Source organism: Drosophila bipectinata, chromosome 3L, assembly GCF_030179905.1.
Source record: "Drosophila bipectinata strain 14024-0381.07 chromosome 3L, DbipHiC1v2, whole genome shotgun sequence".
In the NCBI taxonomy this organism is placed as follows: domain Eukaryota; kingdom Metazoa; phylum Arthropoda; class Insecta; order Diptera; family Drosophilidae; genus Drosophila; species Drosophila bipectinata.
In genome coordinates, this window is record NC_091738.1 from 2,456,196 (window position 1) to 2,471,962 (window position 15,767).

A 15,767-nucleotide genomic window follows, 5' to 3' on the forward strand; every position below is an offset into this window, starting at 1 on the left:
TTAGTACATTATGGGAAATACTAGGCATTTCGGCTGGTAGCAACCGCAGTCACACTTGGCCACAATTTTTGTTTTTGCGCTGTTATTCCTGTTACTTTTTTTCGGCAAACACGCGTTTTGTTTTTTTCCGAGATTAATTAATGAACTACGATTAATGGGCGGCGCAAGATGCGAATAGGGCAATCGAGTGCGAAAAATTGAATAACGAGGATCCAACATCCGAAATCAGCGGCCGAGTCAGAGTGCGTGCGTGTGTGTGAGTGCTCGAGTGTGTGAGTGTGGGCGTTTATAAATAAAACGCTGCGAAGCTGTGTGCAAATAGCAGACGCGGATAGATGAAAAATAAAAGAATGAGCACGACTGAAAACAAGAGCGACGGAAAAGAAAGTGTTTTTTAATCGAATATCGCAGAGTTTTTATTAAAATAAAGGCGAAAAAAGCGAAGGCGAAAGTGCATTATTGTGCATAGAGGAAGTGAGAGCGAAGAGCGAGCGTGAGCCTGAGCCTGAGCGAGAGCGAAAGAGAGGTGAATATCAAAGGGAAAACCCATTTGCATTCTGTGTGAAGCGAACGAAAAATAAAACGAAGCGGAATTGTAAAATTCCACTGTCTGGGGCAGCCTGTTGTTGCTGTTGCTTATTGCGGTTCATATATATATATCAATTGGTGTGTGTGGTTATATACACTTATATATATAAGAGAAGAAAAATGAAACAACAAGAAACATGAAAAAATGTCTCGCGAAAAAATCACATCACTTCAAAAAATGATAATTTTTCATGTGTGTGCCAAATTTTGCAGCTATATGATCCGATTCTGATCCGATCCGATCCGATCCGATTCTGATCCGAACCGATCTGTCAACCTGTTAAGCAACCCTGGAGCTGGAGCCACAATCGAGTGCTTAAATGGATGCAACATCAATAATCACGCAAGTTTCCCGCGACGATGAGCAGTTGAACGTCTATCCCAGCTATCCCAATGACAAAGGTAAGAAAACGCGAAAAAAAACGCAGCTCTGGGGAATGAAAACAGAAATGAGTCATCCTTCGCTGCGGCGTCACAACAAAGACGAAAGGACACTTGTCCGCTGCCAAGAAGTTACCTCCCCCCCACCCAACCCACTCCAGTACTCCTCCCCAGTTGACCTTTCGTGCACTGTGTGTATTGCGGTCAATATAATTGCTGGAACTGGCCAACCAACTGGCTAAAGTCGCTCTATTTTATTATTTTAACTGGAACAAGCCGATTGACTTTGAGAAGTGTTTTTTTTTCTTTATTCCACCTTGGAAATGCACTGAAAACAATTAGTAGAAAGTTGAATAAACAAGCCAGGCATCAGCATCGTTTTAATTCATTTATTATTTAATTTTTTTCGTTCATGATCTAACCACTTTAGGAGGCTAGCTGGCTTTGTTGTGGTTATTGAATTATTTTGCGACGCAGTTGCAACTCTGCTATGGTCTATCGACCACCCAGTGGCCCACTCGCACTCCCACTCCCACCTGTAATCAATTGATGACGTCTTTCGATGCTTGTGACGTCATGGAATTCGGCGAGAGCCACTGCACGAAAGTGGCCTTTCTCGCGCTAACCAAGCTAACTGCTAACTGCCTTTGCATGTTTACTTTCCAGAAGAGGCTCCAACAATAGAAACTGCCAATTAAATTGCACAGTAAAAAGCAACGGCAAAAAAAGTAGAAAAAAGAAAAAAAAAAATTAAGGAAAACCGGTATGGAGAGAGAGGCTTAACCACAACTAGTTTTTATTATTATTCCTTTTGTTTTATTTTTATTGTAGTGATGTAGTGATGCAAACAAACAAACAAACAGACAAAGCAACAGCGGTGTGAGAGTAATGAATGAATGAACAAATGAATGGAGAGAGACCCCAGGAGAGAGAGAGAGTGGGATAAGCCGATAGGCCACAAAAATAGAGTTACCAGGCCCACAAGTCAAGTGAAGCGAAATAGAAATATTTAAAAACCGTTAAAACCCTTTAAGAAATAATAATAAAGATTAAGATTTATTACTCTCCGAGAGAGAGAGAGAGCTGTTTCGGGCGGGGCCTTGGGGAGAAGACGGCGACAAACCGCCTTAGAGTAAAGTAATAACAAATTTAATCTAATCTGCGGTCGCCAATGCACATATTATACATGCACGTCTATATACTCGCCATATAATGTACGAAATATCTGCGGTGAGGTGTTAATTGAAGTCTCTCGTCCCGTTTTTAGAAGACGGTGCTGCCAATTTGTCACAAATAAGAGATCGGTAAAAGATATAAATAAATACATGTATCAAATTTGTAGAGATTATGTAGGTTAGAGCCGGGTTCGAGTTTGGTAAGGCAAGATGGGAATGAAATACATAAGATACTAGAGTTTCAGTTGATTCTATAGAGGTTGAGGCATTCTATTATCCTGATAAAGAGTTAGATTGAGTATATCTGGAAGATACAAAGCTGGATATCCATTCGACAGCTAAGTGAAGTCTCTTATTATGTTTTTAATAGGCGGTGCTGCCCATTTGTCAGAAATAAGAGCGTTATCTGCCATAAAGATGCATTGTAGGTCCATAAATAGATCTATTTCCAAGATATTATGTAGTTTAAACCCAGTTTCAAGATGTACAATGCCATATAGTCATGAAATACAAAAAATAAAAGAGTTTCAGGAGATTCTAAAGAAGTTTGAGGCATTCTATAATCCTTACAAAGGAGAGAATATAGAGAATATCTGGGAGATATGACTTACTAATCATTGAAGTATAAAACAATCTAGTTGAATCTCAATCTGCTCGTTTTTAAGAGACGATGCTGCCGGTTTGTGATAAATCTGCGATGGAGATCCATTATGAGCGATTAAATATCCATTTTCTAGACAATATCTCCTAAAGAAAAGAGGTTTCAAGTTGTACAATGCTATATAGTCATAAAATACAACAAATACTAGAGTTTCAGAAGACCCCACAGACGTAAAAGCATTCTCTTTTCCTTACAAAGAGTTGGATTGAAAATATCTCGACACTCCGTCTTGCCATCCATTTGAAAGCTGTTACTGTGACTTTGCATTAAAACCAATATTTTGCTAACCGATTTCTTCCAAGTCGCAAGTACTATTGTGTGTGTGTGTGTGTGTGGGAGTGGGTGTGTGAGCAGCAACAGTTGAAATATGTTTTTCTTTTTTTTTTTTTTTATTTCGCAGAGTGGGTGCCGCTGCTGCCTAAGTGCTTTTTGCCTCACCGCGTGTAAATATTTATATAGATATATGTACAGATACCCCACCCCACCCCACCCCTTCTCTCCACCAACACACGCTTATAAATACATCTATATTATTTTTTTATGGGAAGAACGCTCTTCTAGTATCTCATTTCTGGCTGTGATTTTTCAGCTTTTCTCAAGGTCTTCAAAGCCAAATTACTCACGCACCCCGATCTCCTACTCCAACAACCTGCGTTCTTTGATATTTATTAGGTTTCCCATCGATTCTCCATAGATTCTGGAGATTGTATATTGATCCAGTCCCGAAATAGCCAAAAAATGTTATTCAAAAGAATGCGAAACGAGTTCAAAGATCTCGTCATAAACAAGCGAGCCACCGGGAAGGGTGTGTGCGAATGAAACATTTATACTTTTTATAGATATATATCGTGTAAACAAATATCCAACCGAAAATAGCTAAAAAGTGTTTATTAACAAATTGGAATATATAGAAGGCTAATTAGGGCGGTTATTTTAGAATTTAAATAAATATTTGTGGAAGATGATAATAATTATATGACTTACTGCCCTTAGGGTACTAATATTTCGACTTGGCTGGCTTGTATCTGGTAGTTTTCAAAAAAGACAGCCAACAGGTGCAACTGCAGTGCTTAATTATTGAAAAAATAACATCTATTATATGCGGAAGCCGAGTGTCTTTTATTTTCTGAATCGATAAAGGTCATTGGGTTCTGTACCATCTCCCTGGCCGATGCAGGTTCGTTGAACCACCATTTGGGGGTTAAATAGAGGCCAACCCCCGAAAACAAAGGCCCTTGCGAGAGCCATCCTTGTATCTGAACAATTCTAGAGCAGGTGTTGCCGACAGTTCATGGTATATCGGGTGTATATCACGTGCCATAATCAGCCTCTGCCTTCTGGCTTAAATTCTGATCCGTCTCTATCATAAAAAATACAAAAAAAAGAACTCACTTATAAGTATGCTGAAGGTCGAGATTGGCTTGGAGACTCGGCAAGAATGATATCATAGTGTGCCCCCCACCAGATAACAAACATTTCGATTAGATAAGTGTCTGTGTTGGAGTGAGTGTGAGTGCGACATGTGGACTCGTATAGTCGAACTTTTTCTTTATTTTGTCTTTAAATTAATTATCAAATAATTCCCCCTATCTGACAGAAGAGACCTTGCCCGCCAACATGTCAGAGGAGGCAAATAATGTTGTATTTTTGAATGAAAACCAATGAAAGTCTCCAAATGGATGTATCTGGTCCTGAAAGATGGAACCCTGAGGCCAGTCTGGCGGATGAGCCTGGGACCTGGGATTTTCATAAATCAGTCGATCCTATGGTTCTATTATTTATATAATTTTCCATAAATTAGTTGGCCTTGAAACTGAATAGTTATTTATTTTTAAATGAAAGGCACTATTGTCGGGTGGATTGAGGGAATATATTAATAACTAATAGTAGGAAATTCCTAAAGCATTAACGTTGAGGCTCTAACAGTGGCTTTATTGTCTGAAGGGCAGTGTAATTAGTGTGTTTATAGGAACTCGGGGACTAGACAGGTTTCTAATACTATGATCTGTACTTTGGAACCAGCAAGTATTCTATTAAGTTGTAGAACTACCAGCACCTCTTGAAATCCATTGAAATATTTTTAAAGTTCTGTCCATATCTGGAAGTGCCTCTGACAGATTGGTGCTCCAATAATGGGTCTATAAATATGGGCATCTAAATACGTCTGGAAACCAGCCCACAAGAATGCAGAGAGCGACTGCCCACGCCGCGAGCAGAAGCCAGCAGCGATTCCGGCTTGAAACACCTCGAAAATAGGACACCAGCCTATATATAAGTGGGTGCTCACCTCGAGGTGCTGGTGCTGGGGCTGGTGTGGGAGGACTAAGTGGGTGGGGTGGGCTGGTTATGTGCGACCCAAATATAGATTGGGCCCATCAATAATCAGCAAGGATACAGAGCAGGAGCAGTTTTCAACAAGTCGAGAGGGAGGAGAGGAGGGATGTCGGGTCACCTGCCTAATAATTACAGATGCCAGACGCTGGAAAAAAGCTTCCATTATGCCGAGCACTGAGAACGAACTACAACAACAACAACAGCACACGCTCATAAAATATTCAAGTGCATTTGCACTTCACTCGCAAGGGTTCTGGCTTGAAAAAAATAAAAAAAAAATACATTACGAGAGAAGCTAAAAACAGAAACAGGGCCAGGGTAGCACTCCAAAGAATACCCTGGACAGGCAAGCAAGTTGGAATATTTCTGAAATGAAAACAGGTGGTGTTTCAAGTAGTTTCTAATTTTGGAATCTCTTTGAAAGACCTCTTCTAGACCCCTAGACCCCTAGACTGTCAGTCTCTTTGGATCTAAGATACCCCTTTCGGAAAACACGGTATCAGCAAGCTTGGAACATCCCCCGCTCTGTTTTCACTTGGCTAACGGTTCAATGAACCGTTACGTCTAGCTTAGCCAGCAAGAAGGACATGTTCGCCTGCACTCAGGCCATCTCCCAGCCCCCAACCCACCTCCCACATCCATTGCCAACTTGGAGCTTGTTTTCCCTGCTAAGTGATGTTTGACTGCCGTTTCCTTTTGTTGCCACACAATGCAAATGGTGGACGCATTCTGGCTCTAGCTGCTCCACCCACTCCCAAGCCCCTATCCGGTGTCCTGGCCCTGGCTAACCCCTCTCTGGCCCTGGCGGAGCAGGTAGCCGCACCTCAAGCCGGCTTAAAGGTCAACCGGTGACCTTCTATCTATTTATCCAACTAACTATCTATAACTCTTACAGGGGAGCCTCTATAGATATGCTGGGGAAGCTATCTATATATCTAGAAGGATCTATCTATGTATCTAGAGAAGATAATGGAAGAAACTATAGAGGATATAATCTATCTATCTATCTATCTATCTATAGAAGAATCTATCTGTCTATATTTTTAGAAGATTCTATCTATTTATCTAGATTCTAGAAGGATCTATCTTCTAAATACTATATCTTTTATATATTATATCTTATTCAGCAGTCCTATATCTTATATAACCTTTAAAGGTCTTATACTAACTTGGTTCTTTTGATAAAAAGTATTGGAAGGAATAGATATAGTAATTATATCTTTCAGAACAAAGTATCTTCTATTTTATAAACATATCTTCTATAAAATATATATGATAATATTCCAATCTCTAACATTTTATAGAAAGATCTCCCATTTCTCAAATCCCACTTATGGAATCTCCCCTGTATCTCCTCGCTCTCCCTCCTGTATCTGACAGATACTTTGTTTTTGCCTGCAATTATAGCATTTCCCATCGATTAAACGCACACCCCCCCTCGTATGTAGGTGCCCTGAAGCACCCCCCAACCCCAACTGTCGCCCCCCAGTGGCTGTCTTTTAGTTTTGGCTTTGACTTCTATTTTTAAACATTTTCGCACAAAAACGAGGCGAAATAAATTGTCGAACTGGCATTGCATGCAGGACTGCAGTATTAACCAGATATACCAGATATAGACGTGGATATTTGAATAATTTTGTATTTGTTTTATGCAAATGCGAAACAGACACAATGTTTATGTCATTATGAAGTAAAAACTGTAAATAGTAATACTAGACTATGTATTTCGAGATATATTTAGAGACCATCTATGGGAAGGCGTTGTGGGCGGATATGGGGGGCCTTAAATATTGCGGGAGAAGTTTTTATGAGACGGCCAGAATGTTGTTTAGATTAATGGAGGAGGAGTGGTGTGAGAAATGCGTGGTATTTCCAAGAATCTCCAATTAGATTGGATCAAGTGTGTGGCTAATTGATGAACTAATCTATAAATCTCCCTCCCCAGATGATGTAGAGCGCCTGAAGCCACAGAAGCGAGGATTCATACAGTCTCTGCTCTGCTGCTGGCGACGGAATCGCACGAAAACCAACCAGAATGGGACACAAATCGATGGCTCGACCACACCGCCGCCACTACCGGACCAACAAAGGTACCTACTACCTCAGGTTAGGCTCACCGATATGCACAGGAAGTGCATGGTCATCGATTTGGACGAGACCCTAGTGCACAGTAGTTTTAAGGTGAGTATTTCTATCATTCTCTCTAATAGCTAATATAATTCTTATAATGATCCTATAGCCCATACCGAATGCAGACTTCATAGTTCCGGTGGAGATCGATGGGACAGTGCATCAGGTGTATGTCCTGAAGAGACCGCATGTGGACGAGTTCCTGCAGAAGATGGGCGAACTATACGAGTGCGTTTTGTTTACAGCATCACTAGCCAAATACGCAGATCCGGTTGCAGATCTGCTAGACAAGTGAGTCTAATTTATGATAAACACTATTACTATTTTATTCTATCTAAACTATCATTTCAGATGGAATGTGTTTCGTGCAAGACTGTTTAGGGAATCGTGCGTTTATTACAGGGGTAACTACATTAAGGATCTAAACAGATTGGGGCGGGACCTGCAGAAGATTGTCATTGTGGACAACTCGCCGGCCAGCTATATCTTTCATCCGGACAATGCAGTGAGTACCCCCATCCTATAGCCTTGAATTAATAATTACAATGGATGTCCCTTGAAAGGTTCCTGTTAAATCCTGGTTCGATGACGTGACCGACTGCGAGCTGCGAGAACTGATACCGCTCTTTGAGAAGCTCAGCAAGGTGGACTCGGTCTACTCGGTGCTCTGCAACTCGAACCAGCCCCTGAACAACCAGAGCAACCAGCAGCACCCCCAGGAGCTGCAGCAGGCCCCCAACCAGCTGCAACAGCAACAGACCATCTCTGCCACGACAGTCATTACCCAGGCCACCACACTGTCTGCGCCGACCATCTTGAATCAACAGCAGCAGCAGCAGGCGCTCCAAAGTCCGCCCAGCCAACAGAACGAGCTGCTGCAAAAGACGTAACATCAGTGGGAACTAATGTTTATAAATATATGATAATTGTATACATATTACAAGACCAAGCAAGCCAGCCGATAAGCAAGCGAAAGCGAACCCCCTGACCCCACACTCATTAACCCCTGACCCCTGACCCGAGGAAGAGAAGCAACTACCACTTTGCTAGCATGCTGCATGTAGACCCGCTCGACACCTAGGCTAAGCATAAGTTTTATATCGATATACATAATTTTTACAGACCCTATTTACACGGCACATTTGTTATTTATTATTTTGTTTTGCTCTTACAACACTTTTTATAATTTTTTAAGTTTTAAAGTGTGTGTGTGTTTTTTTTAACAACTGCTAATGCTAATTGATAATTGCTAATATTGCGTTTTGTACGTACCCCGTCTAAGGGGTACACCCCTACCCTACCCGTATAATAAACCCCTATGTATACCCCCCAGAATCGTACTTCTGTAAGCGTAATTAACTGAGCAGGCAAAAGATTTAATGGCAAAAACAAAAAAAAATGATAACTATACATATGAGCAGAGATAAAATCAAATTCAAAATAGCTATATTTATATATATTTTTTATTAAAAAGAAAAAATCAAGAGAAATAGGAGACAAGGAGGGTAAAACAAAAAAAAAATTCAAAAAAAAAAGAAAACTTTAAACAAAAATATATATATATATGTGTACTAAAAGAAATTTATATATACATACATGGATATATATTTAAGGCATGTGTCTACACATGTTTCTAGCACTAAGGCATGTATAATATTTCGTATATTTATTGAAAAGCAAAAACAAACAAAAAAATATTAAGAAGCAAAACGCTTATTCACGGTCTACCACTCACGATTGGCTCTGAAAATAAAGTCAAAGATCGGTATATCGCAGGGATCAGGGTTCTGATCACATTCTGGTTTCCTGAATCGCTCGCCATCCGTGGGCTGGGTTAGGCCGTGTTTAAACCAGTTTTAGTTGCATTGCAAGTGGGTGAAAGATATAGCTATATATATGTATATAGCTAACAGTCTGCGGCGCGTCCGTAGTTAATATTACCGAGGAAGGTGCTTCTCGGCGGCACAAAGTCACAAACTTCAGTCCAAGCAATCCTATTCCGAAACTACATCAATTCTATCCTAACACTGAAGTTTCTAACTTTGTGCCGCCGCACGAAGCCGAGTAGCCCTAAATTAACACATCTACTGGAGGTTCCAAACAAATCTCTATGGATCTGAAGTCTTAAGGAATCTGAGACTTCAATCTACTGGAGATTTTTGTGGATATCTTTCGCATATTTTAATCGTTTTATGTTTATTTTTCCCCCTCTTATGAAGTGCGCTTATAAATCGCATTGCAATATATATTTATACACGCATATATTTCTACGACTCTTCTCCAACTACGACCTTTGACCTTCCGCCACCCATAGAACACCCAAAGCTTCTTTCAACTCCGACCAAATATCAATCATTGTACGGTATATAGCCATATATAGTATGTACTACCACTAACCATACAGCATATAGACAACCCATTTCATACAACGAAAATGGACGCGAAAATTTCTTGCTACAGGCCCCAGCAGGCCCCAGAGCGGATTTCTTACGCTCTCTTACGCTCATCGTTCGTTCATCTTACGCTCATTCTCGCATTAAATGTTTTCTGTTTCTCAGTCTCTAAACGGAGCGCGATGAAGAAGGTTGGCCTGCGCTTCGGTTGATCTTTGTATGTATGCGTGTCACACATTCACATACATGGGTGTATGTGTGCGTGCGATTTCGTTTCGAAGCCAGCGCACAAAATTTTGATTTTTCTTACTTTTAAGGCTTGCTACCCTAACAAAATTCGGGTATTCGTTATTTGATGAAATGACGAAAGAAATTATATTATTTTGTATATTATATTTTTTTATTATTTCAGCATACATTTTTAATTTATTTAGGAATAAGATTAAGTGTTAGTAGTAAAATGTTTTCTGTATATATATTTTTACGAATCATTAAAAATCAATATACTGAGAAAGTGTCAGAGTATATTTCGGTCGGAGTCACTTAAAGCGCCGTTTGCTTTTAAGTTTTTGTTGTTCTGCAAGAGGCTTGTGCATGCCTACTCTAACGATGGAATGATTTTTAGGGGAGGGTGAAGACGGGTGAAGAATTAAATTACTTTTTAAAGTTATTATATATAAGGAAATATATATAAGGAAATTATTAAATTAACGACAATAATTTAATTAAATCTCACAATAACCCAAAATATAATAACAAGTGCCTGAAAAATTGTAAACAAAAAAGGTAAACAAGTCCATCAGCTGTTTTCGTGTCTTCACCCTCCCCTAAAAATCATTCCATCGTTAGAGTAGGCATGCACAAGCCTCTTGCAGAACAACAAAAACTTAAAAGCAATCGGCGCTTTAAGTGACTCCGACCGAAATATACTCTGACACTTTCTCAGTATATTGATTTTTAATGATTCGTAAAAATATATATACAGAAAACATTTTACTACTAACACTTAATCTTATTCCTAAATAAATTAAAAATGTATGCTGAAATAATAAAAAAAAATAAAATAAAAAATAATATAATTTCTTTCGTCATTTCATCAAATAACGAATACCCGAATTTTGTTAGGGTAGCAAGCCTTAAAAGTAAGAAAAATCAAAATTTTGTGCGCTGGCTTCGAAACGAAATCGCACGCACACATACACCCATGTATGTGAATGTGTGACACGCATACATACAAAGATCAACCGAAGCGCAGGCCAACCTTCTTCATCGCGCTCCGTTTAGAGACTGAGAAACAGAAAACATTTATTGCGAGAATGAGCGTAAGATGAACGAACGATGAGCGTAAGAGAGCGTAAGAAATCCGCTCTGGGGCCTGCTGGGGCCTGTCGCAAGAAATTTTCGCGTCCATTTTCGTTGTATGAAATGGGTTGTCTATATGCTGTATGGTTAGTGGTACTACTAAGCTCAAGCTGGCCACGCCGAGATCCCACCTGATACACAAATAATATATATATACTATATAGACAAAAGACGCTATTGCTATCGGTTCAGGTTCAGGTTCAGGTCCAGGAAGGGACGGATATCTTTCTATCTTTTATCTCTTTGTATCTGTATCTTTATCTTTATCTTTATCTTGATCTGTATCTGTGTGTGCAAACGACTACTATATCCCTGTATTTCTCAACTAACCTCTGCATCGATTCTTTTATTTAGTGCCTAAGCTATTGTGTTTTTCTCTGTTTTGCTTAACTAAAATTAATAATTATACATCAAATATTGTACATCATTTACATCCGCTGCTGAGAAAGCTGAGAATAAATTTAATCACGAAATTTAAGTGTAAAATATTGAAAGTTTTTTTAAAAGCAAAGCATAAGCGACAAACCCATTCAACATAATTTATCATAAACGGGAAGAAATTCTATTTTTAAAGTGAGCCTATAAATGTAATGCATCAATGTCGAAAAAACAAAAAACAAAAAATACAATTGCAAATCTACAAATATTATGTCATCAAACAATAAAAAACAAAAGAAATTAAAACCCAATTTGGACCGAGTTTTATTTTGAATTAAAAACCACTCCGATGTTTGCTTCGAATACGGAATAAAGTTCTATTTATTAAGTTATTCAAATTTATTTTTAACGCACAGAGTGTTACACATACATACAGACACCTCCTCATCGATCTACACACTATTTAATACACTCATATATATATATATAATCATATATCTTTAGTTAAATATATATATTCTTGTCTTGAACTTAGCCGCTAAACTAAAGATGTAGGCAATGGGGTTCAATTGCTTCTTTTGCATTAAATCTTCTCAGATCTTGTGTGTTTATAGTCTTTTCAAAAAGCTTTCTTTATTTTTTATTTTTTACTGCGAAAGTAATTTACAAAATGAAGCTGAAACAATTAACTCTTTTTTTATTTGTGACGCACCTCCGCCTCCTCTCCGCCTTGTATAATCTCGACTACAAAATACATCGAAAAAGTGTGTGTGTTTCGTTATCAATATTTGAAAATGTTGCCTAGCGATTCATCAGATTATTAGACTTGTTGTAGACTCGTTTGAATTAATATTTAAATGCATTTAAGTAACGTGTTACAATTACAAACATATCCTCCTTGCAGGCCTGCCAGGCCTGCTCAAATTCCTTTTACATTATAATACCTATATCTTTTCATAGCTATGGATATACTATATACTTTAGTTGTGGCTGTAGTTGCACTTTAACATTTTACTTAAATGATTATCTGACTAGACTAGTGCATAATAAGAATTGGATCGCGTTCAGAATTCGTTTATTATATGCTTAAGTATGCTAGTGCTTGGGATCGAACGATTAATTTCTTCGTATTTCCGTATTTAATTATTTTAGTAATTGGAGGAGCCTTTCCATCCGACCCTAGAGAGCTCTTAGAAGCCTCGTCTTCCTCTGGGCTTCTCCTGTGCGCTTTACAATTTTTAATAATATTTATTAGGTGAATTGGAATCTTGGAATATTGCACGCTTAAACAAACTCTGTTTTTTGATTACGATTGCGGTAGTAAATTTGTTCGGTGTTCACTTACGTTTGAATTTCATTAAGTTTCGTTATTTTTTTGGTATACAAATACTTAGAGGACAAAGAAGTGTTTGTTGTGTGTACTTTCGGCTTATGATCAAGGTGTAAGAAATACGCAGAAATGTACAGATTAATTACAGTAATACATTCAATAATATGTACGTATGAGGTGGCTCCCAACTCGTCTGTCTGTCCATCCGATATCGGTCAGCAATGACGCTTCTGTCTTCTGTCTTGGTGCTCGCGCTCCATCCTCTGCCTGGGCAAGCTGATGCGAATCATAATATTTGGTGGAAATCATACGGGCTTGGGGGGATTACTTCGGGGTTGAGTTGGGAAGAAGAAGCTGTAAAGCGGCTGGTGTCGGTTGTTAAACATGCGCGATGGGCATCTGAAGCGTCTTCGCATCCCGATAGGACTTGTCCTACACGTACTGATGGTCTCCACCCATTCCGTCCGGGCAGTCGACACTCAGCAGCGGCTCCTTCTCGATGGTCTGGTGCGTCTGGGCGTCGTAGTCGTAGTAGTTCATCCAATCCACCCGCTTCGGCTGCACCAGTCCGAAGCAGCTGCACTCGAGGAAGTCCACCAGGTTCTGGAAGGGGCCGCGGGTGAACGGGCTGTGGCCGCCTTTGGCCTGGAAGTGGCGATAGCGCCCACGATTCATCCGCTCGTTGGTGGTCATTCCCAGGCAGATCACCTGGTACGTCTGGCAAATCGTCAGCAGGATCACCCAGGACATGTGCAGCAGGGCGTTGCCCATCACCCAGCCCACCCAGGCGTTGCAGTTGCCAATGGCCCGCATGGCACCAAGAAAATCTGAAACGGAGAGGTCTCATGAGGAGTTCAGGTAGGAGCTTCGTGGCCAGCTTACCATCGAACCGAACATTGCACTGGTTAACATAGAACTTTGAGCCACCGTACAGCATCCAGGCACACATGATCAACAGCATCCAAAGGAATCCCATGAAGTAGCTGTGGTTTTTCAGCCCGATGCAGTTTCCCACCCAGGGACAGTGGTGATCGAACCGCGCCACGCACCGATCGCACACGGAACAGTGCTTGGACCGGATGGGTCTTCGCACCAGGCACCCAGAGCAGAAGGAGGCGGGCTCGAAGCCGATCCCACCGCGCTCCGACAGCTCAATGATGGTCTGAAAGGAAACATGTATTTAGCTTAACCGATTCCTGATCTGAACCAGACTACTGACCTTGAATCTCTGCTCCCTGGTAGGTCGAATGATACCCGGATCCCCCTTCCACGACTTGAGGAAGCACACCCACAGGGCCAGTGATGAGATCAGGAAGCAGATGGTGGCCGTGAACGAGACAGCATCGTCGATGAACATCAGCCAGGTGATGTAGAACCAGGCCTTGGTGGCCAGGTAAACGCTGAGCGGCAAGAGGGCCATCAGGTGCTCATCGAACAGCGCCTTACCGATTGTGTGGAAAATGGCATAGAGGCAGCCGAGCAGGAAAAACTTGATGATGTACAGGGTGTTGACGGTGAAGACGATTCCCGCCAGGTAGAAGGCTGTGAAGGGGCACGCCACCATGGACCACCACCTCAGACGCTTGTCGTGGCGCAGCTTGGAGACCAGTGATCTGCGCTGCTGCGAAGTGAGCGCCGCCTCCTTCACCCTGTCCATGACCTTAGCTCCTATCCAGATGGCACCCGTCTGCGACTCCAGCATTGTGAGTGGCGTCTCTCCCCTGAGATTGGGTACGTCCAACGAGGCCTTCGACTTGAGCACGAGGGTAGAGATGGCCGTGGCGTTTCGCGCCAAGATCGCCCAGTGCAAGGCCGTGTTTCCATGTGTATAATCTACCATAGCGGGATTGGCTCCAAGAGTTAACAACAAGCGCACTGGATCCAGTGCACAGACCTGGAAATACATTCAAAGAATAGGATTAAAGACCTTCCATGACTATCCCTCCGAGAGAAACTCACCTTCCATGCTGCCCACATAAGAGCCGTCATTCCGCCCCGATCCTGCAGGTCTGGGTCCACACCCTTGGCTATGAAGTAGGCCACTAAGGCGGTGTGGGCGAACTGGGCGGCGATGTGTATGCACGAGCAGCCCTCCGCATCCCGGATCCTCGGGTCGGCTCCAGCGGCCATGAGCAGGACAACAGCACCGAGGTGCCCCTGTCGGGTAGCCCAGTGGAGGGGCGTGGCATTCAGCTCTCCGCCCACGGCGTCCACAGTAGCGCCCTTCTCCAGGAAGTAGCGGATTATGTCCCGCCGATTATTGATGGCTGCCCAATGAAGCAGGGTCACGGTTTCGCTGTCGGGCTGATTGACATCCCAGCCGGATTCCACCAACTCTCTGACACGGGCAATGGCTCCGTACTGGGTGGCCTTCACAATGTCGAAGCCACTGTAATCCGGCTCGACGGGAGCGGTGGGCGGCTGCTGGGCAATTAGCGCCGATTGCCGCTCGTTGTCCGGTTGCTGGCTGGCGCCCGGGACACAGGAGCCCGTGGTGGCCGCCTGGCAGGCGCTCTGGTACATTGTGGTTTCTGTTCTCCGATGGCTTCTCCGTATGTGAAATGTGATTCACCGAGCTACGCTACTCGTAACATCAACCGTCCATCCCCCTCCTTCCAACGAAAGAGCGAACGAGAGGGGTGAGGCGAGTGGAGAGAGCGAGAGGTGGAGTGCGGAGCGTAGAGTAGGAGAGACACCCCCACTGGTCACAATTCACAGGTATGTCATTTTCACCTCCTCCGACAGCGTCAGCTTCTTTGGCGTTTTTAATTCCTTTATCCTTTTCCTTGGGGGCTAATCAGTAGGTGCAATTATCGGGGATTATCGGTTAACTGCGTTTTACGTGCGAATTTCGGAGGACTAAAAGCAATTTTGGTGGTACAAGCTGAGCGACCTGCCAACTCTTTTTCGCGTGCGGGACTGCCAAGAGGGTGCAATTTCAGCGGGTAATTTAACCAGCTGGTGGTACTATCCATCAAGTTTAGTATATTTATGTGCGATTATGTGATTTCTTGTTTTTTAAATATTTCTTATCT

The 15,767-nt window shown here is 41.8% G+C and overlaps 2 protein-coding genes across 2 annotated transcripts; one reads left to right on the forward strand and one right to left on the reverse strand.

Annotated features, from left to right (window-relative positions):
* Nucleotides 1-39: 39 nt before the first annotated feature.
* Nucleotides 40-8,604, forward strand: hzg (CTD small phosphatase herzog). The gene is made up of 6 exons (XM_017242838.3): nucleotides 40-526; nucleotides 802-990; nucleotides 7,085-7,320; nucleotides 7,379-7,560; nucleotides 7,621-7,774; nucleotides 7,833-8,604. The coding sequence occupies exons 2-6, from the start codon at nucleotides 909-911 to the stop codon at nucleotides 8,157-8,159; spliced, it is 981 nt and encodes a 326-aa protein (XP_017098327.2). The 5' UTR covers nucleotides 40-526; nucleotides 802-908; the 3' UTR covers nucleotides 8,160-8,604.
* Nucleotides 8,605-12,002: 3,398 nt separating this feature from the next.
* Nucleotides 12,003-15,657, reverse strand: Hip14 (palmitoyltransferase Hip14). The gene is made up of 4 exons (XM_017242836.3): nucleotides 14,692-15,657; nucleotides 13,952-14,626; nucleotides 13,615-13,894; nucleotides 12,003-13,559 (listed from the first exon to the last, which is right to left on the reverse strand). Exons 1-4 carry the CDS (start codon nucleotides 15,253-15,255, stop codon nucleotides 13,165-13,167), a joined length of 1,914 nt encoding a protein of 637 aa, XP_017098325.1. The 5' UTR covers nucleotides 15,256-15,657; the 3' UTR covers nucleotides 12,003-13,164.
* Nucleotides 15,658-15,767: the final 110 nt, after the last annotated feature.